The sequence below is a fragment of the Mauremys mutica genome, chromosome 7 (genome assembly GCF_020497125.1).
Source record: "Mauremys mutica isolate MM-2020 ecotype Southern chromosome 7, ASM2049712v1, whole genome shotgun sequence".
Classification (NCBI taxonomy): domain Eukaryota; kingdom Metazoa; phylum Chordata; order Testudines; family Geoemydidae; genus Mauremys; species Mauremys mutica.
In genome coordinates, this window is record NC_059078.1 from 110,948,618 (window position 1) to 110,964,210 (window position 15,593).

A 15,593-nucleotide genomic window follows, 5' to 3' on the forward strand; every position below is an offset into this window, starting at 1 on the left:
TTTTGCTGTCTGTGTGTGTATCATTTCTGTATTTGAAGTTATGAATATTGGCTATGTACTGGTATCTCAATGTGTTTGATTCTAAGTAGCATCAGTGAAGCATTTGGTCAGCTTCTTGAGAAAAGACTGTTCTAAGTGCCCAGTCAAGAAACATTTAAGTGACAATGGACTTTTGGAGTCTCCAATCCACATCTGAGGAGCCTTCCTGGGAACCTTCAAGGTAGCATGTGAGCAATGGCTGCTCTACCTGCAAACTGAGTCAGGCATGGACATGTGACTTTCCCATGTGACTCCAAACTCCATCTTGCTGCTGTGATTTTCCACAGTAAGAACAAAGGGGTACTTCCACATGGGAGAGGATATAAAGTGTCCTGGAAACTCTATTTTGTCTTCAATCCTGCTTCTGACCTCTGGAGGAACTGTGCTTGAAACTGAAGCTCTGAACAAAGGACTGAATGACCCATCCAAGCTAGAATGTTTGTAGTCCAGAGACTTGACTGGTTTAAATCAGCAGTAATCCCATCAAGCCTGAACTAAGAACTTTGCAACTGTTGTATGTATTTGATTCCATTTAACCAATTTTAACTCATCTATATTTTTCTTTTTATGAATAAACCTTTAGATTTTAGATTCTAAAGGATTGACACCAGCGTGATTTGTGAGTAAGATCTGACTTGTATATTGACCTGGGTCTGAGGCTTGGTCCTTCGGGATCGGGAGAACCTTTTTTGTTTTACTGGGGTATTGGTTTTCATAACCATTCATCCCCATAAGGAGTGGTGCTTGTGGTGAAACTTGGAAACTGGAGTGTCTGAGGGAATTGCTTGTATGACTTCTGGTTAGCCAGTGGGGTAAAACCAAAGTCCTCTCTGTTTGGCTGGTTTGGTGTGCCTTAGTAGTGAAGGACTCCCAGCCTTGGGCTGTGACTACCCTGCTCTAACCAATTGGTCCTGAATTGATATTCTTAGTAGTGTCCTGCCAAAGGCCTCTTTGTTACAGTGGCCAACTTCACCATATGGGGGCTTCCTTATAAAAGAGAACCATTACTTAGAACCTGTGTCCCTGCTCCGTGCCCAGTTCAGTGATCTAAAGAGTGTGAACGCGATATGTGTCCCTCAGGCTGTGAGCCCAATGAGGAGATGTAGGACTCCTATCAATAATGGAGATACTCCATAAATGACAATAAGATCCTTATGTTGCAGAGCATTTCAAACTCAATGAAGTCTACCTAGTTGGCAAAGTTTAACCCTAAATTTGGTAATGGAAATGCTACTCAATACCTAGAACTGGAACAGTCTTAAACCAAATAAAATTTAATGTCAGGAATGCTGACTCCCTGTGCCAAAAGAATATTCTAATCTGTAATAATAACTACAGAATGCACTGAACTATAAGATATATGTTTACAGGTTGTATTTTGAAAAAATTAGCAAATAAATGCAGTAACATTCAACACTCCCTAGAATGTTAGCAGTTCCAGTAAGTAATGCCACTACCTACATACTTATGAAAAACTAGACAACTGTTATTACTTCATTATTATACTTGGAAACTTCTCCTTAAGTTAGCTAGAATTGTCAGATAACACTTCTCAAATAACTTTAAAACAAACTAGCACAAAACAAGTGGCCAGTATTTAAACAATCGGACTTGCTTTAGGCAAATAAAGCCTACTCATCACATTCAGCCTTTTTGAAATGCAAATTTGACATGTTATAATCTCCTCTGACAAACTAAATTCCTTGATTTTGTACTGCAATGAAGTACTTAATTAGTAACTGCTATGCAGCTTTTAACATAAAAAAATCCCACTAAGTTTTAAGTGAACATATTTTACTCCCTTTTTAAAATGCTAACACTGTAGAGTACTTCTTTGTGTGATATCCTCAGAGAGTTTCTATTTAGGTATTTTTTAAAAATAAGGAGCAAATACCATCTAATACATTGCTTTGATACAGTTTATTCCTTAACTGGAAAGCAATAGTAACAAACCTAAAGTAGAAACAAAATATTTTTACAAATATATTTGTAATTCCACCGAAAAATGAGCTACATCAAATAGCAAGAATGTCAACACTTACAAACGCCACTTCCCTAGACACCCTAACGTTGAACAGGTTACTGAAAACTGGGAGCTGGAGTACAAATACTTGTACTGTGCTCAGTCTGAGTCCTGTGTGTTGATTTGGAAACACACTTATGAAGTTTCTTCTCCGAAACTGCACAAAGAAAAATAGGCTAAAGTAACCTCTGCTTCATGAAAAGATCAGATGTAACCTGTAGGCGTTCTCTGTCATGTGGTAACAAGCTGTGCAAGACAAAAATGTAACTTAACCTCTCTGAGAGCAGCTTATTTGTTAAATTAACCCTTCACTGTCAGGATCTGTGGAATGCCATGATATACAAGCAATTTGCATTAGATGCAACTGAATATCAAAGCCCCCTATAATGTAACAAGTTTTATTCTATTCGAATATTGCTAAATTAAACTCAGAAGGGACCAGAAAACCACCACATTGGTTAAACTACAATATGGTCATATCAACCTCTTCCACGAAAGGAGAAAAAAAAAAAAAGAGACCAAATACTTAAAAAAAAAACCAAACACAACACCACATTAACTAAAAAGTACACTTCAGTAATTGTAAACTATTGTTACTCTTGAAAAACTAGATAAAACCTATTTCAGTGTAAAAAAAATATAACATCTTTAGCCTGTTTCCCTCTTTCTCTTGTAGAGTCAGTTTCTTCCATTTGTATGGGACTTAGCAATGGAGGAAGAGAACAATTTTTTAAAGACCAAAAAAAACCCTACAAAAATCAGCAATGAGCCTTGAGCGCAGATATAAAATTTGAGATTGACTAAATTTCTATTTGACAATGTCTCTTCATAGATGATTAATACTCTCAATTGTAGAAAAATTAATAGAACTACTTACTGTGATTTTGATAGCTTTGTTCAGAACATTTACCCATTCTACTAGGTCTTGCTGATCATTGGCTTGTAGAAAATACTTTCTCATCCCCGCGTTCATAACTGTTAAGATATTAGAAAGTAATTAAATTTCACTGAAAAAATAATTGAAATCAGATAGTTTAAATACTCAACTTGGATTATTCCATCTGCCTCCTCTATGCAACACTGTCACAGAAATCATCTCATGAAACTTTCAGCTACGTTAAGTTTCTTATTTTACACTTAGCTAGATAATTTTTCAGATATGAATTGTGTTTTTCAAAAACTTTCCAGTTAATACTTTACTACCCAACATAGAAATTGCTGTAAAAAATGGCGATGAAAAAACCTTGCTTTAATAAGGGGTCGCCATCTTATGCAGTCCCTCCTTGACTCAGTTTAGTCTAAATTTCACACTACATCCAGCTTTCATGCTTGTTAGAGTTTGGGTATTTCTCTTTCCAATCCTTTGACCAATTATCTCTGGCAACAAGTTCTCCTCCCCCAACTATTCTTTTGTGTTAAGCACAGTATCCACCTGGACTAACCTGTTTGGAGTTGGGATAATCTCAAACCTACTAAGCGCAATCATGCTGAGGGTGAACTATTACTCCCTAGCTATCAGTTTTTAATGACTTCGAATCACTCTTTAGGATTTGTCTATTGTACTATTGGAGAACTGATACACAATTTGAATTGTTAATCTGTCAAGGCATGTTAGCTCCACATTTCAACATTACTGCTCCCCATAAAATGGCTTATTTCTCTATGAAGTAGGATTTTCCACTGGATGTTTTCCAATCCATCACACAAAGACAGAGTACTGGGTTCTTTTCTAGCTTGCACATAGACGATTACTGGTTATTTCTATTATCAGAGCACCTAGGAGCACTCAGTCATGGACCAGGACCCTATTGTGCTAGGTGCTGCACAAATATGAAAAAAAGATATTATAATTTAAGTGTAAGGAAAGAGACAGATGGGTACAGACCAACCAACAGCGGAGCACAAGGAAACAATGAGACAATATTGGTCACCATGGTAAGCTGAGGTCTCATCATAACAGCAGCCTAACTATTGTCATTTTTTTTGTAGGCTTATTGGCAAAGGACAGTTTTAAGGCAGTGATTCTCAAACTTTTGTACTGGTGACCCCTTTCACATAGCAAGCCTCTGAGTGTGGCCCCTCCATATAAATTAAAAACACTTTTTAATATATTTAACACCATTATAAATGGTGGAGGCAAAGTGGGGTTTGCAGTGGAGGCTGAGAGCTTGCGACCTCCCACATAATAGCCTCACGATCCCCTGAGGAGTCCCGGCACCCAGTTTAAGAATCCCTGTTTTAAGGCAAGATTAGAAGAGTGAGTTAGTTTTGCAGATGTTTACAGGAAGCTTCTCCCAAGCACGAGGGGCTACATCAGAAGAAGCACAATGGTGCCTGTTTGAAAATTTAACAAGTGGGCAATAGAAGCTAGCACCACAGGCCAATCAGAAGTGGGAATCAACCTTTCCAATACTGAATGAGAGATAAGTCATGAAAAGCACTGAAAATGAAAGCCAGTGGAGCATACAGAGTGGAGTGACACTGTCAAAGCAACAGGCTAAAAAAAAGGAGCTTTGCAGCAGCATTCTGAATGGATATGAATGGGGCAAGATTACAATGGCTGAAACCAGAGGAAAAAATGCTGCAGTAATCAAGATAAGGTAATAACCTGAATGAAAGTTTTAGCTATGAGGATGAATCGGAAAGGCTGCATCTTAGTGAAGTTATGCAGAAAGAATCTGCAAGATTTAGACATTGCCTAAATATGAAAACCTAGAAAGAGGTCCGAGTCTAAGATGACATTCAGGTTACGGGCCTGAGTGATAGGCAGGATGGTGATATTGCCCACAGTGATTGAGAAAGGAAGTAGCGGGGAGGACTTAGGGGAGCTTGGTTGTAGCCATGTTGAGCTTGAGCTGATTGCTAGAAATGCATGTGTGTGTATGAGATTTCCCAGAGACAAGGTGCAGAAGGAAAGAACGAAACCAAAGAACCCCTACAGAAAGTTGGAGGAGGATTCTCTGAAGGATATGCTCAAGGAGCCCTTAGAAAAGTAGCAGAACCACGGGAGGACACAATTACAGAAGCCAAGGAAGGACAGGATTTCAAGAACAGCATGGTCGACTGCATCAGAGGTGGCTGACAGCTAAAAGAGAACAGGGATGGAGTGCTGGTTCTGAGTTTTGGCTACAAAGAGATCACTAGACACTTCGGCAATTGTGTTTTCAATTGAGTGCAAAGGGCGAAAGAGAGACTGAAGAGGGTCTAGGAAGGAATTGGAGGAGAGGAACTTTAGACCAGAGGTGGGCAAACTACGGCCCAAGGGACCGTCCTGCCCAGCCCCCGCAGAGACCAGCCCCCGGCCCCTCCCCTGCTGTTCCCCCTCTCCCGCAGAGCCACGCCGCCGCACAGAGCGGCAGCGTGTCTGGCTCTGGCTGGTGCAGCAGCCAGACATGCTGCTCTGTTCGGCATGGTAAGTGGTAAGAGGGCTGTGGCTGGGGGATTGTATAAGGGGCGGAGGGCAGTCAGGGGACAGGGAGCAGTTGAATGGGGTGGAGGTTCGGGGGGCAGCATGGTTGGATAGGCGTGGGGTCGCAGGGGGCCTGTCAGGGCATGGGGTGTGTGGATGGGGTCGGGGCAGTAAGGGGACAGGGAGCAGAGGGCAGTTGAATGGGGAGGAGGTTCTGGAGGGGGCGGTCAGGGGATGGGAAATGAGGGGGGTTGGACAGGCATGGGATCCCAGGGGGCCTGTCTGGGGGCGAGGCTGTCAGGGGAGAGGGAGCAGGGGAGGTGGAGAGGGGGTGGGGTTCCAGGGATTGGTTGGGGCAGGGGATCCCGGAAGGGGGCAGTTAGGGGACAAGGAGAAGAGGGGGTTGGATGCGTCAGGGGATCTGAGGGGGGCAGTCAGGGGGCGGGAAGTGGGAATGGACAGATAGGGGGCAGGGGCCAGGCTGTTTGGGGAGGCACAGCCTTCCCTACCCAGCCCTCCATCCAATTTTGCAACCCCAACGTGGCCCTCGGGCCAAAAAGTTTGCCCACCCCTGCTCTAGACAGTGATTCTAAACAGCATGTTTAATTATTTTAGAGATGAACAGGAGAAGAAGATGGGGAAGTAGATGGAGAGGCAAGTGGGGTCGTGAACGGGTATTTTTACTGGGAGAAACTAAAATATGATTCTATTTTCAGGGGGAAAGAGGCAGAGGAAAGTGAAAGATTAAGGAAAATAATAAAGTATGGGATGAGAATAGGTGCTGGGGATATGGGGTCACTGATGCAAATAGGAGGTTTGGAGGAGAAGAGAAGATGGAAAACTTTTGCATCTGTGACTACAGAGAAAGAGGAAAAGGGATAAAGCCATGTTGTATTTTGTCAATTTTCTCTTGATCCTATGCAGATAAAGGAGTGGAAGCAAGAGGGGGATGGTTTAAGGACTGAGTTGATGGTTGTGAAAGAACAGTTGTGATAGTAGGTGTAAGACTGAATTAAGTTGGAGAAGTAGAGTTGCTTAGGTAGCACGATGACAGAACTGAAAGAGAAGAGAACAAATTTGTAATGGAGGAAGTCAGGAACACACAGATTGATTTTCACATTCCAGGTGGACTTCACTTGCAGTTTTAAGTTATGAACTGCATAGATTTCAGATAGAAATCATGAGCCAAACACTGAAAACTATAGTGCCATTTTTACAAAGTTAATTTTCAGAGCATAAGCTTACTTTTATCCCTGGAAGACTAAGTCATGAGCAAAGCACAGCTCTCTCAATGGATATTAGGTGATTACTGGTACAAAGTGATTCACTAGTGTGTTTGAATACACCCAAAACACATTTTAATAAGAAATGCCTTGTGTACAACTTGCTTCCCATTTGTGATTATAAAAATTACTTACATAGAAAAATCAGAAAAACATTTAGGTCTCTAGATTTTTTTGGCATTGTAAGACAGCACTTCCTAGGCAACATCTTAAAAACCATTGTGAAAAGAATATTTGTATGGGAAAAAGCACAATACACACACTAATACACTTAAGGGTTGCAAAACAGTACACTTTGCAAATTTTGCCTAATTTAGTACAATAAGCATCAGTACATTTCCTAAAGGATACAACTCAATTATAATCATCTCTAATTCTGAAAGAAACATTTAAAAAGTAGTATATAAGTCTCCAAAATTGTGAGGCTTTAAATATACTTTTATGTACATTAAGTAGTTAGCCTTTAAGCCATTATTTTCATATTTACAGTTTGCTTAGAGAAAATTCTCCAGATACATCTGGATCCAGATAATTATCACTGAAGCTATCCAACACTTTCAGTATAGCAAGGTCTACTACCCTCCCAGGCCCTGCCCCTTTCTCTATGAATCTCTTTGTTTATAATACCTTCACTATGTAAAAAGACAGTTTTCAAGTAAAGCCAGTTGGCAAAAAAAAGTAAAAAGGATGAATTATTTCTAGAATGTGGTTCTGAACAGACCATAACACGGCAAAGATACTAACTAGATGAAATACAATTAACTAGAAATAACAATTAAGTTACTAAATAGACCTTCAAGTTACTACTATTAAATATAGACAGACTAATACAAGTAAGACTGTTCTAATTTGAAAATGTAGCATTTAAGTGACCACTTCAAAGATCAGACTAATATTTCTACTTTTTGTCCTGGGTAAGAAGCATGATCACGAACTGCATGAACTTTAGGGCTATATTTAAGAACTGGTCTTATTTAAACTAAAAGTTTGTTTTTAAAGAAAATATTCAAAGCGTATACAAAGATTCTTATTTTACTATCAGAATTTAGCAGTCTATTGACTCAAGCCAATTCTTATTTTACCTGGCAGTACCAACAATACTGAGCAAGATTAATTACACCAAAGGAGGATAAATTACACCTATCTTTTCAACAGAGGCTGTGTCTAGGCTGCGCCACAATACAAACTATGGAGATGTGAACTGCAGCATGCACCAAAGTGCTATGCTATATCTGCTCTGTGTGGATGCTGCTAGCACAAGCCTAGAGGTACCCAGCTCCTGTTGATATAGCTCTCTTCAAACAAGATTATGTAAAAGCAAAACTAGCTAACTTAGTTCATGCCAGCAGTGTCTACAACAGGGTAGTTACAATACAGCACTTTGGTGTGTGTGCTGCAATTCACATCCCCATAGTCCAAACTGCAGGGCTATGTAGACAAGCCCAGGGTAAAGGTCAAGGCCAATACCTTAACGTAAGCTACTAATCAGTAGAAGACTATTTATCCGGAAGTAGGAATAGATATGGTTTACATTAAACAAAGGGACTAAAAACTTTAGTGGACCCCATCACATTAAATCTTCACTCAAGATTGAAACCTTAGGCAGAACGGCAAAACCAACGTATTTTCTCATAATGCTCTAGTCCACTGCTGCCCACATTGCTCAGTCAGTAACATTCTTAATGATCCATTACATTTTCACAAGCTGGGCTAAAACCGACAACAGTAGTGTCAACTGTTAATTCACAATAGCCAAGACTGTGGAATGAGATTGTTAAAAATTTGATACAGTAACACACTTGTAGCAAAAAACAAAATTTCCAAACTTCTATTTAAAATATAATTCTCAAAATATTTTCATAATTTAACAGAGCAGAAACAAAATGTGCGTAAGTGTTTTTTTTTCGTTTGTTTTTCCTTCTTTCTTAATTTACCTGGCAGGACCAACAATACTGTCCAAGACTAATTACACCAAAGGAGGACAAATTACACCTATCTTTTCAACAGAGGCTGTGTCTAGGCTGCGCCACCGTACAAATTATAGAAATGTGAATTGCAGTGCACACCAAAGGCCTCCTTAGAAGGATGCTTTGAGCTGACTGGGTAACACAAACCCACCTTAGAACTGGGCTACATGGTCAGCTGGAGATATCCATGGTGCTGGGAAATCCCCAAGTGGCCCCATAACCTTCAGACTCCAGCATGAAGTGCACAGTTGTAACACTGTTGTGTTCTGGAAGTCTCCAGCCATCTCTTGGGGCTATCGTAGGTAGGTATTAATTGTACAGCAGCCCTGAAGCTTCTCTAACTTACTTAGGGGATTCAAAAGAGCCATCAGCAGTCTCAAGAATTGGGGGAGACACCTTAGTGCTGTCCATCCCCTCAGTTTCTGCACTGAACACAGGTAACTCAGATGTGAGGATTGAGACCAAAGTGCATAACATACTCTTCAGAAAAGAAATGCACAAATTGCACCTGTCTATTTTCATATTATGTTGTTCTTGTAACATAACTGTATGGGATCTACAGTCAAGTCTTGACACATTAAACATCAAAAATAGCAGCTTCTAGCTTCAAAGAACTAGTGAGAAAAAAATGCATACAGGTGTTTCCAGCGACAGGCGCCAAGATCAACATGAGTTGTACCTATGTAGGGTAACAGGAACTGTGTCTAAGCATCTGAATGTGCAATCTGCTTTTTACAACTGCACACAGTTTGCTACACATTGAGAGGAAGTAGCATAGAGAACTACTAGTTTGCCTTTTGCAGTAGTGTGGATCTATAGCTGTGCTCCCATAATACAAGGAATAGTTAATGGAAAGGGGAAACAAGCTTAACATATACTTTTATCTAGAGTGTTCTAGAAAGTATATCCTAGATATATCTCCAGCAACTAGATATTTATTGAACAGCTGTGTCAAAATATGTCTTTGAATGTAGATATAAGGATAGGTTTTCAGAGAGCAGTTATTCATCCCAGTTTTTGCAGAGAACTTTCAAGATCCAGATTGCTTGTCATAGGATTCTAGATGATGATAAATCCTGGACAAATGCCATTTAATACATTAAACAGTGGAAGAAAAGGAGAAATAAATGTGTGCTCTTAGAAAAAGAATCAGAGCTATAAATTCACTTTATGATAAAGGATTAAACTGCCAGTAAACCTAGTAAACAAAACATTTTTCTTAAGCATAGCATTAGCTACCATTAGACAAAAGTTTAAAACATCAGTGAACAATTTGGCAGGCATCGTTAACAATGGTGTGTCTACAATATAGTATATACACAATTTTCTTCTCTACAATACTGATTAAAATAGTTAAGTTACTTGCCCTCAGAGTTGAATTATCTGAGTCAGGTACCCTGAGAACAACCCATCTTCTTTAATTAAATTAGTTTGCCTACTCATTCAAAAAAAGTCGCAAAACATCCCAGTAACAGCTGCCGGCTAGTCACTTGTAGCTCAATAAGTTGCAGTTTTTTAAAAGCCATTAAAAACTCAAAAGAAACCAACATTCTCCCTTTATATTAGGAAGGAAATCAGAAATATAAATAAATTTAGAACAAATACACACTACTGGTAGTACCTAATATTAGAACTGCAGAACATACCCTCGTTTCTATTTATTTATTTTTAAAAGAGCAATTTGACAGATGTGTAATACATTAGAACTTACCAAAACAGAATTCTGCCTTTGGCCTTAGCTTAGTTGCATCGCTAACCTAATAAGAAAATTAAACATGTATAATAAATACAGTAAGTGATATTACATGTAATATACACACTAGATATTGTATAAACACATTCAGTTTAAGATTAACAATTCAACATTAGACAGAAACAAAATATATGCTTCTATTCCTTATAATTAAGGACCCAATTCATTCCTGGAAAGTGAAAGCCACTCCTGGACATTTGTTGGGCTTTAGATGCTTGGCAGAATTTAACAAGTGAAGGAAACTATTCTCATATCTCTATTTTAGGATTTTAAACTGCTACTCATTAGTAGGGTTTCAGCATAATGAATGTGAAATCAACAGCAAAGTCCCTACTGGACTTAATGAACTCCAAAAACCTTTTTGACATAAAAAAATCTGGAATAAGGATTTTGTTTTTGAGTTTTGATTTTATTAACCACCTTCCTCCCCCAATGCATTTCTAGTGTCTCATCACCATAACACTCCTTTCACCGCAAACCTGATTTGTGCACCTTTTCAGATTTAGGACTTGAAATTTCAAGAAGAGTTGTGCAATTTAGAGGTGAATGAAGATAGTTGTAAGCACATCTATGGTAGTGTCCCTGGACATCTACCTACCCTTATGACCCAATGTTACCCAAAGTTAACCAGAATACAAAACGACTGGAGAATGGATTGTAGAAGATAGTAAACAAGGAAAGTAAAGGTATCAAGAAAAACTGGAGAGAGGAAGAACAGGAATGAGATGTATGGACATGAGAAGGCAATTCAATTTTCCCATTCTTGTTATTTCTTACAGGGCATTGTAACACTTTCCATCAATCTAACCTCAAAATTTGCTCCCTTCTGCTCCATATTTTCTATGAATTTCGTAGAGTACTTTGCACCCCTACATGTACACTTCTATCCTGATATAACGCTGTCCTCGGGAGCCAAAAATCTTACCGCATTATAGGTTAAACTGTGTTATATTGAACTTGCTTTGATCCGGCGGAGTGCACAGCCTGCCTCCCCCTCCCCCCGCAGCACTGTTTTACCGCGTTATATCTGAATTCGTGTTATATCGGGTCATGTTATATCGGGGTAGAGGTATATTTCGTTTCTAGAAGTTTCCTGCGTTGGCCTTATTTCCAGTCTGAATTTGGCTTGCTTCAACATCCAGTCACTGGTTCTTGTTATACCTTTATCTGCTATATTGAAGAGTCCATCAAAATTTTTGTTCCTCATGTAAATACTTACAGACTAATCATGTCATCCCCCCCCCATAACCTTCTCCTTGTTAATCTAAATTGATTGAGTTCCTTGAGTCTATAAGATATGTTTTCTAATCTTTTCATCCTTCTTCTAGCTTGTCTCTAAACTCTCATCAATTAAAATTATTCATTAAGGAGTTCTGGCAATTTCATAAAATCATAGCTGCTAATATCACCAAACTCTACTGATAGAATTACAGTCTTACATATAGACTAGAAATATATCACTTATAAGTCAACTGACATACCTTTGAAATGTAAGTAAGTTTAATAGCTCCAACAGGTGGAGAGCCAGAGGGAAGGTTCTATATTTAAAAAACAAAAACAAAAAAACAATAATATGGTATGAAACTAAATTATCCTCCTACCACATAACATGTTCAATATATATGCATCAAGTACAAGGAAGCTAATCAAAGCTTCATGAAAAAAATTCTATTCAGTTGCATTCACAATACAACATTCAACACAATGTATGCTTTAACAGGATTTAAACTATTTGGTTTCATTTATTAAACAAACATCTGGTAATCAACTAAAACTGAACGGTTGCTGGAAATAATGCTGGTGTTAATTGTTTCAGAGGTTTATGTATTTTACTATAGGAAAAAGGATTCTTGCACGTTTGCATCCAGGAAATCCTCCTAAAAGCACTTTTTCCTTAACAGATGTTGAGTCAAGATGATGGCATCTTATGTATTTTAATAGAAAAGAGACATACATCCACTCCTTAGCTACCTGCAAGAATGCTTCCCTTATGTAATAGTACTTTCTAAAATGTATTAAATATCCCAGTCTCTTGCAACAATACTAAGAGAACTGGAGGAAAATGGGAGGTATACAAGTTCCTTACCAGCAATGTTAAGCCTACAAGCCTGATTACAGTTTGGATTGTGACAGTCTCTTGAAACTAGACACACACAGGCCTGTTAGCATATTAACATGTATTTGTGTTTTTTTCATAGCAAGTCTATAGTTGGGAACTGCAATTTAAAGGAACAAAACAATTATGTATGGTTTACTGCATTCAGTGGTAAAATATGGTCAACTTTCTATTTAATTTGTTTCCAGTGAAACTTATTGTGCATCTCTTTATTTTATCATACCTTCCATCTTCAGTTTCAGTTCACTTCTGTTCCATAATAGGATATTTTATGTTAAAAATACATAGGTATGGACGAAGAGAAAGAAACATTAACAAGAAAAGCTGTCATGACCTATTTTGGGGGAAAAAATGGAATGAAGCCATGTTTGTCATATACACATTTCCCTATATTTATTCTCCTCCCACCACAAATTCTGACTCAAGATAGTCTTTTCTAACTTACGCTGTCACTCACTCTCCTACCCTTGCACATCCACACAGTTTCAGTGTTTTACCATACACCTAGTAACCAGAAGACTAAATCTACTAATCAGATTCTGATAACAAATGAGGAATGCCCAGTGCAACTCCCATATAAAATACCTTCCCCTCCAAAAACTCTTGGAAAAAGGGACAGTGCTGGAATCCTTACTGTGCACTGTTCTGAGACTCTCTTTTCATTGGTCTCTAGCTAAACAATAACTGAATCTAGAAGCTCCTCTCCCCCATTCCCTTCTGTTTGCTGGAAAGGAGCAGTACTCTTTGTTCCCCTTTCCAATTCCAGAGCCTCTTGGATGGTGCAAGGCAGACGGTCTGTTATCTACCTCTTCCTTCAGCCTCTTGGCTACTGCAAGTACTATTCTCCACTACTCTGCTTTCCACCTTTGCCTCTAACTCTTCCTTCACAGTGGAAGTCTTCATTGTGTGCCCTGCAGCAGTTTTCTGAAACAGCAGTGTAAAATTTATTTTTCTTGTGATAAGACTGATCAGTTTTTACTCTGCTGCAGATCAAATAGGTCTAAGCAGTGGCAAGGACACAAAAGTAGATTTGCAGGCGGAGGAAGACATAATACTTAACATTTATTCACATTTGAAAGATTCCTTGCAACCATAAGGGCTAGAAACTTTACATTCTGCAGAAATTGACAGTGAACCAAGAAAGCATCCCTCTTTCTTTTTTGAGCCTGTGTGAGGCAGGACAGTTTTCATCCCAATGTACAGTAAAAGCTATTTTATCTGACACTTTACCAACCAGAAAGCTCTATAAACCGGCATTTCTGATCTTCATTGAAATACCGGCTTATAGTCCAGTTGGAGTGGGGCTGGCAGGGGGTTAGGGCACGGGCTCTGGTTGGGAGTTTGGGTGCAGGAGGCGGCTCAGGGCAGCAGGTTGGGGCACAGGAGGGGGTGCAGGATCCAGAGGCTGCTCAGCTCGAGTGGCTCCCCGCAAGCAGCAACCTGTCCCGGCTGCTCCTAGGTAGAGGTGCGGCAGGCAGTTCAGCGCCCTGTCCCCGCCCTGAGCGCTAGCTCCACAGCTCCCACTGGCTGGGAACACTGGCCAATGGGACCTGTGGGCGGTGGAGGCGCAGCAGGTGCTGCCCCTCCACCTAGGAGCAGCTGGGACAGGTTGCTGCCATCCGGGGAGCCACCCAATATGAGTAGCCCCAGATCCAACACGCCACATCCCCTCCTGTGCCCCAAACCCCTGCACCAAGCCCCCTCCCACACACAAACTCCATCCCAGAGCTGGCACCCCACACCCCTTCCTGTACCCCAACCCTCAGCCCCACACCCCCTCCTTCACCCAAACTCCCTCCCCCTCTTAGTTAACTGGCATTTTTCACTTACTGGCACCCACTATTCCCCCAACGTACCAGATAAAACAGTTTTTACTGTATTCTGCTTTTACAGCCTATATTTTGGAATAACGAACTCTGTGTACAGATGCGCTGCTAAACATGGTCTTAGGATCATTCATTTCCTAGAATATCCGAGTACATTTACACAATGGAAAATACAACCTTCTCTGCATATACTTAAAGGTGTGAGTGGAAAAGACCCCTGTGCAACAGAGGTTATGCTTAGGGCCCTACCAAAGTCACGGCCATGAAAAATGTGTCATGGACTGTGAAATAAGCCCCCTTGAAAAGAGATCTCCCCATGCTACCAGCTCGGGTGCTCCTAGCTGCAAGCCTTGGCCAGGCTGGAGAGGGACATGACTTGTCCTTCCCCTGGATGGCCTCTCGAGGGGAGATCAGACCCATCTCCAAGTGCCTCCCCGTGCTTCAAGAAGCTCTGGGGCTGGGCAGCAGCCCCAGAGGTTGCTGTAGCTGGAGGAGGCAGGCCCCATCTCCCTCTGCTGCTGGGAGCACCTCAGCTGGGGGCTCCTAGCTGTGAGTCCAGCACCAGGCTGGGGAGGGACAGGATGGTGAGTGCGCCTGATGCCAGGGCCTGCTTCATACAAGCTCTTTGAAGTGGCTTCCACAGAGCAGCTCTGCAGCCATTCTACAGCTCAAGAAGAATCAATGAGTCAATTTTTAACTTCAGTCAAAACCCCTTCATCTGTGTGTGAGCACTAACCATAAGAGAACACAAATACCTGAGTGAAACACTAAAAATAGAGCATATGTATCATTAAACACAAATTCTGAAGAGCTGCACTTTTCACAACATTTCTGCATGTTTCCGTTGATGTGACTGGGACATAACCACAAAAGGCTAAGAGGAAAGGAACAGTTGTACTCCCCCCATTAATGTAAATCATCTGAAAAAGCTCTATTTAATTTCTAGAAGTTATTTCCTCTTTTTCACCTACAATTTCTGATTGCCTCTGCCTTAAATCACTTTGATCTATACTGCACTCTCCCGATTTCATTTATGGTTTTGGATATAGCAAGATTCCACAATATTTCAAATAGCATAAGAATATTTGCACGGCACAATTTAGTTTAGCTGATTTATACTCCATGCCTTAAATGTCTCAATACCATGTTTGCTTTTTTAAAATGGTTTTCTTGTACT

The 15,593-nt window shown here is 40.2% G+C and overlaps 1 protein-coding gene across 4 annotated transcripts in view; it reads right to left on the reverse strand.

The window, feature by feature from the left end:
• PLEKHA1 (pleckstrin homology domain containing A1) overlaps positions 1-15,593 on the reverse strand; it is an 87,409-nt gene that overhangs the window by 44,608 nt on the left and 27,208 nt on the right. For all 4 annotated transcript variants that reach the window (XM_045024763.1, XM_045024761.1, XM_045024760.1 and 1 more), the window contains exons 3-5: positions 11,956-12,012; positions 10,433-10,478; positions 2,940-3,037 (exon numbers count right to left, since the gene is read on the reverse strand). In XM_045024763.1, coding sequence (XP_044880698.1) covers positions 2,940-3,037; positions 10,433-10,478; positions 11,956-12,012 — 201 coding nt within the window. The remainder of the gene's footprint in view (positions 1-2,939; positions 3,038-10,432; positions 10,479-11,955; positions 12,013-15,593) is intronic.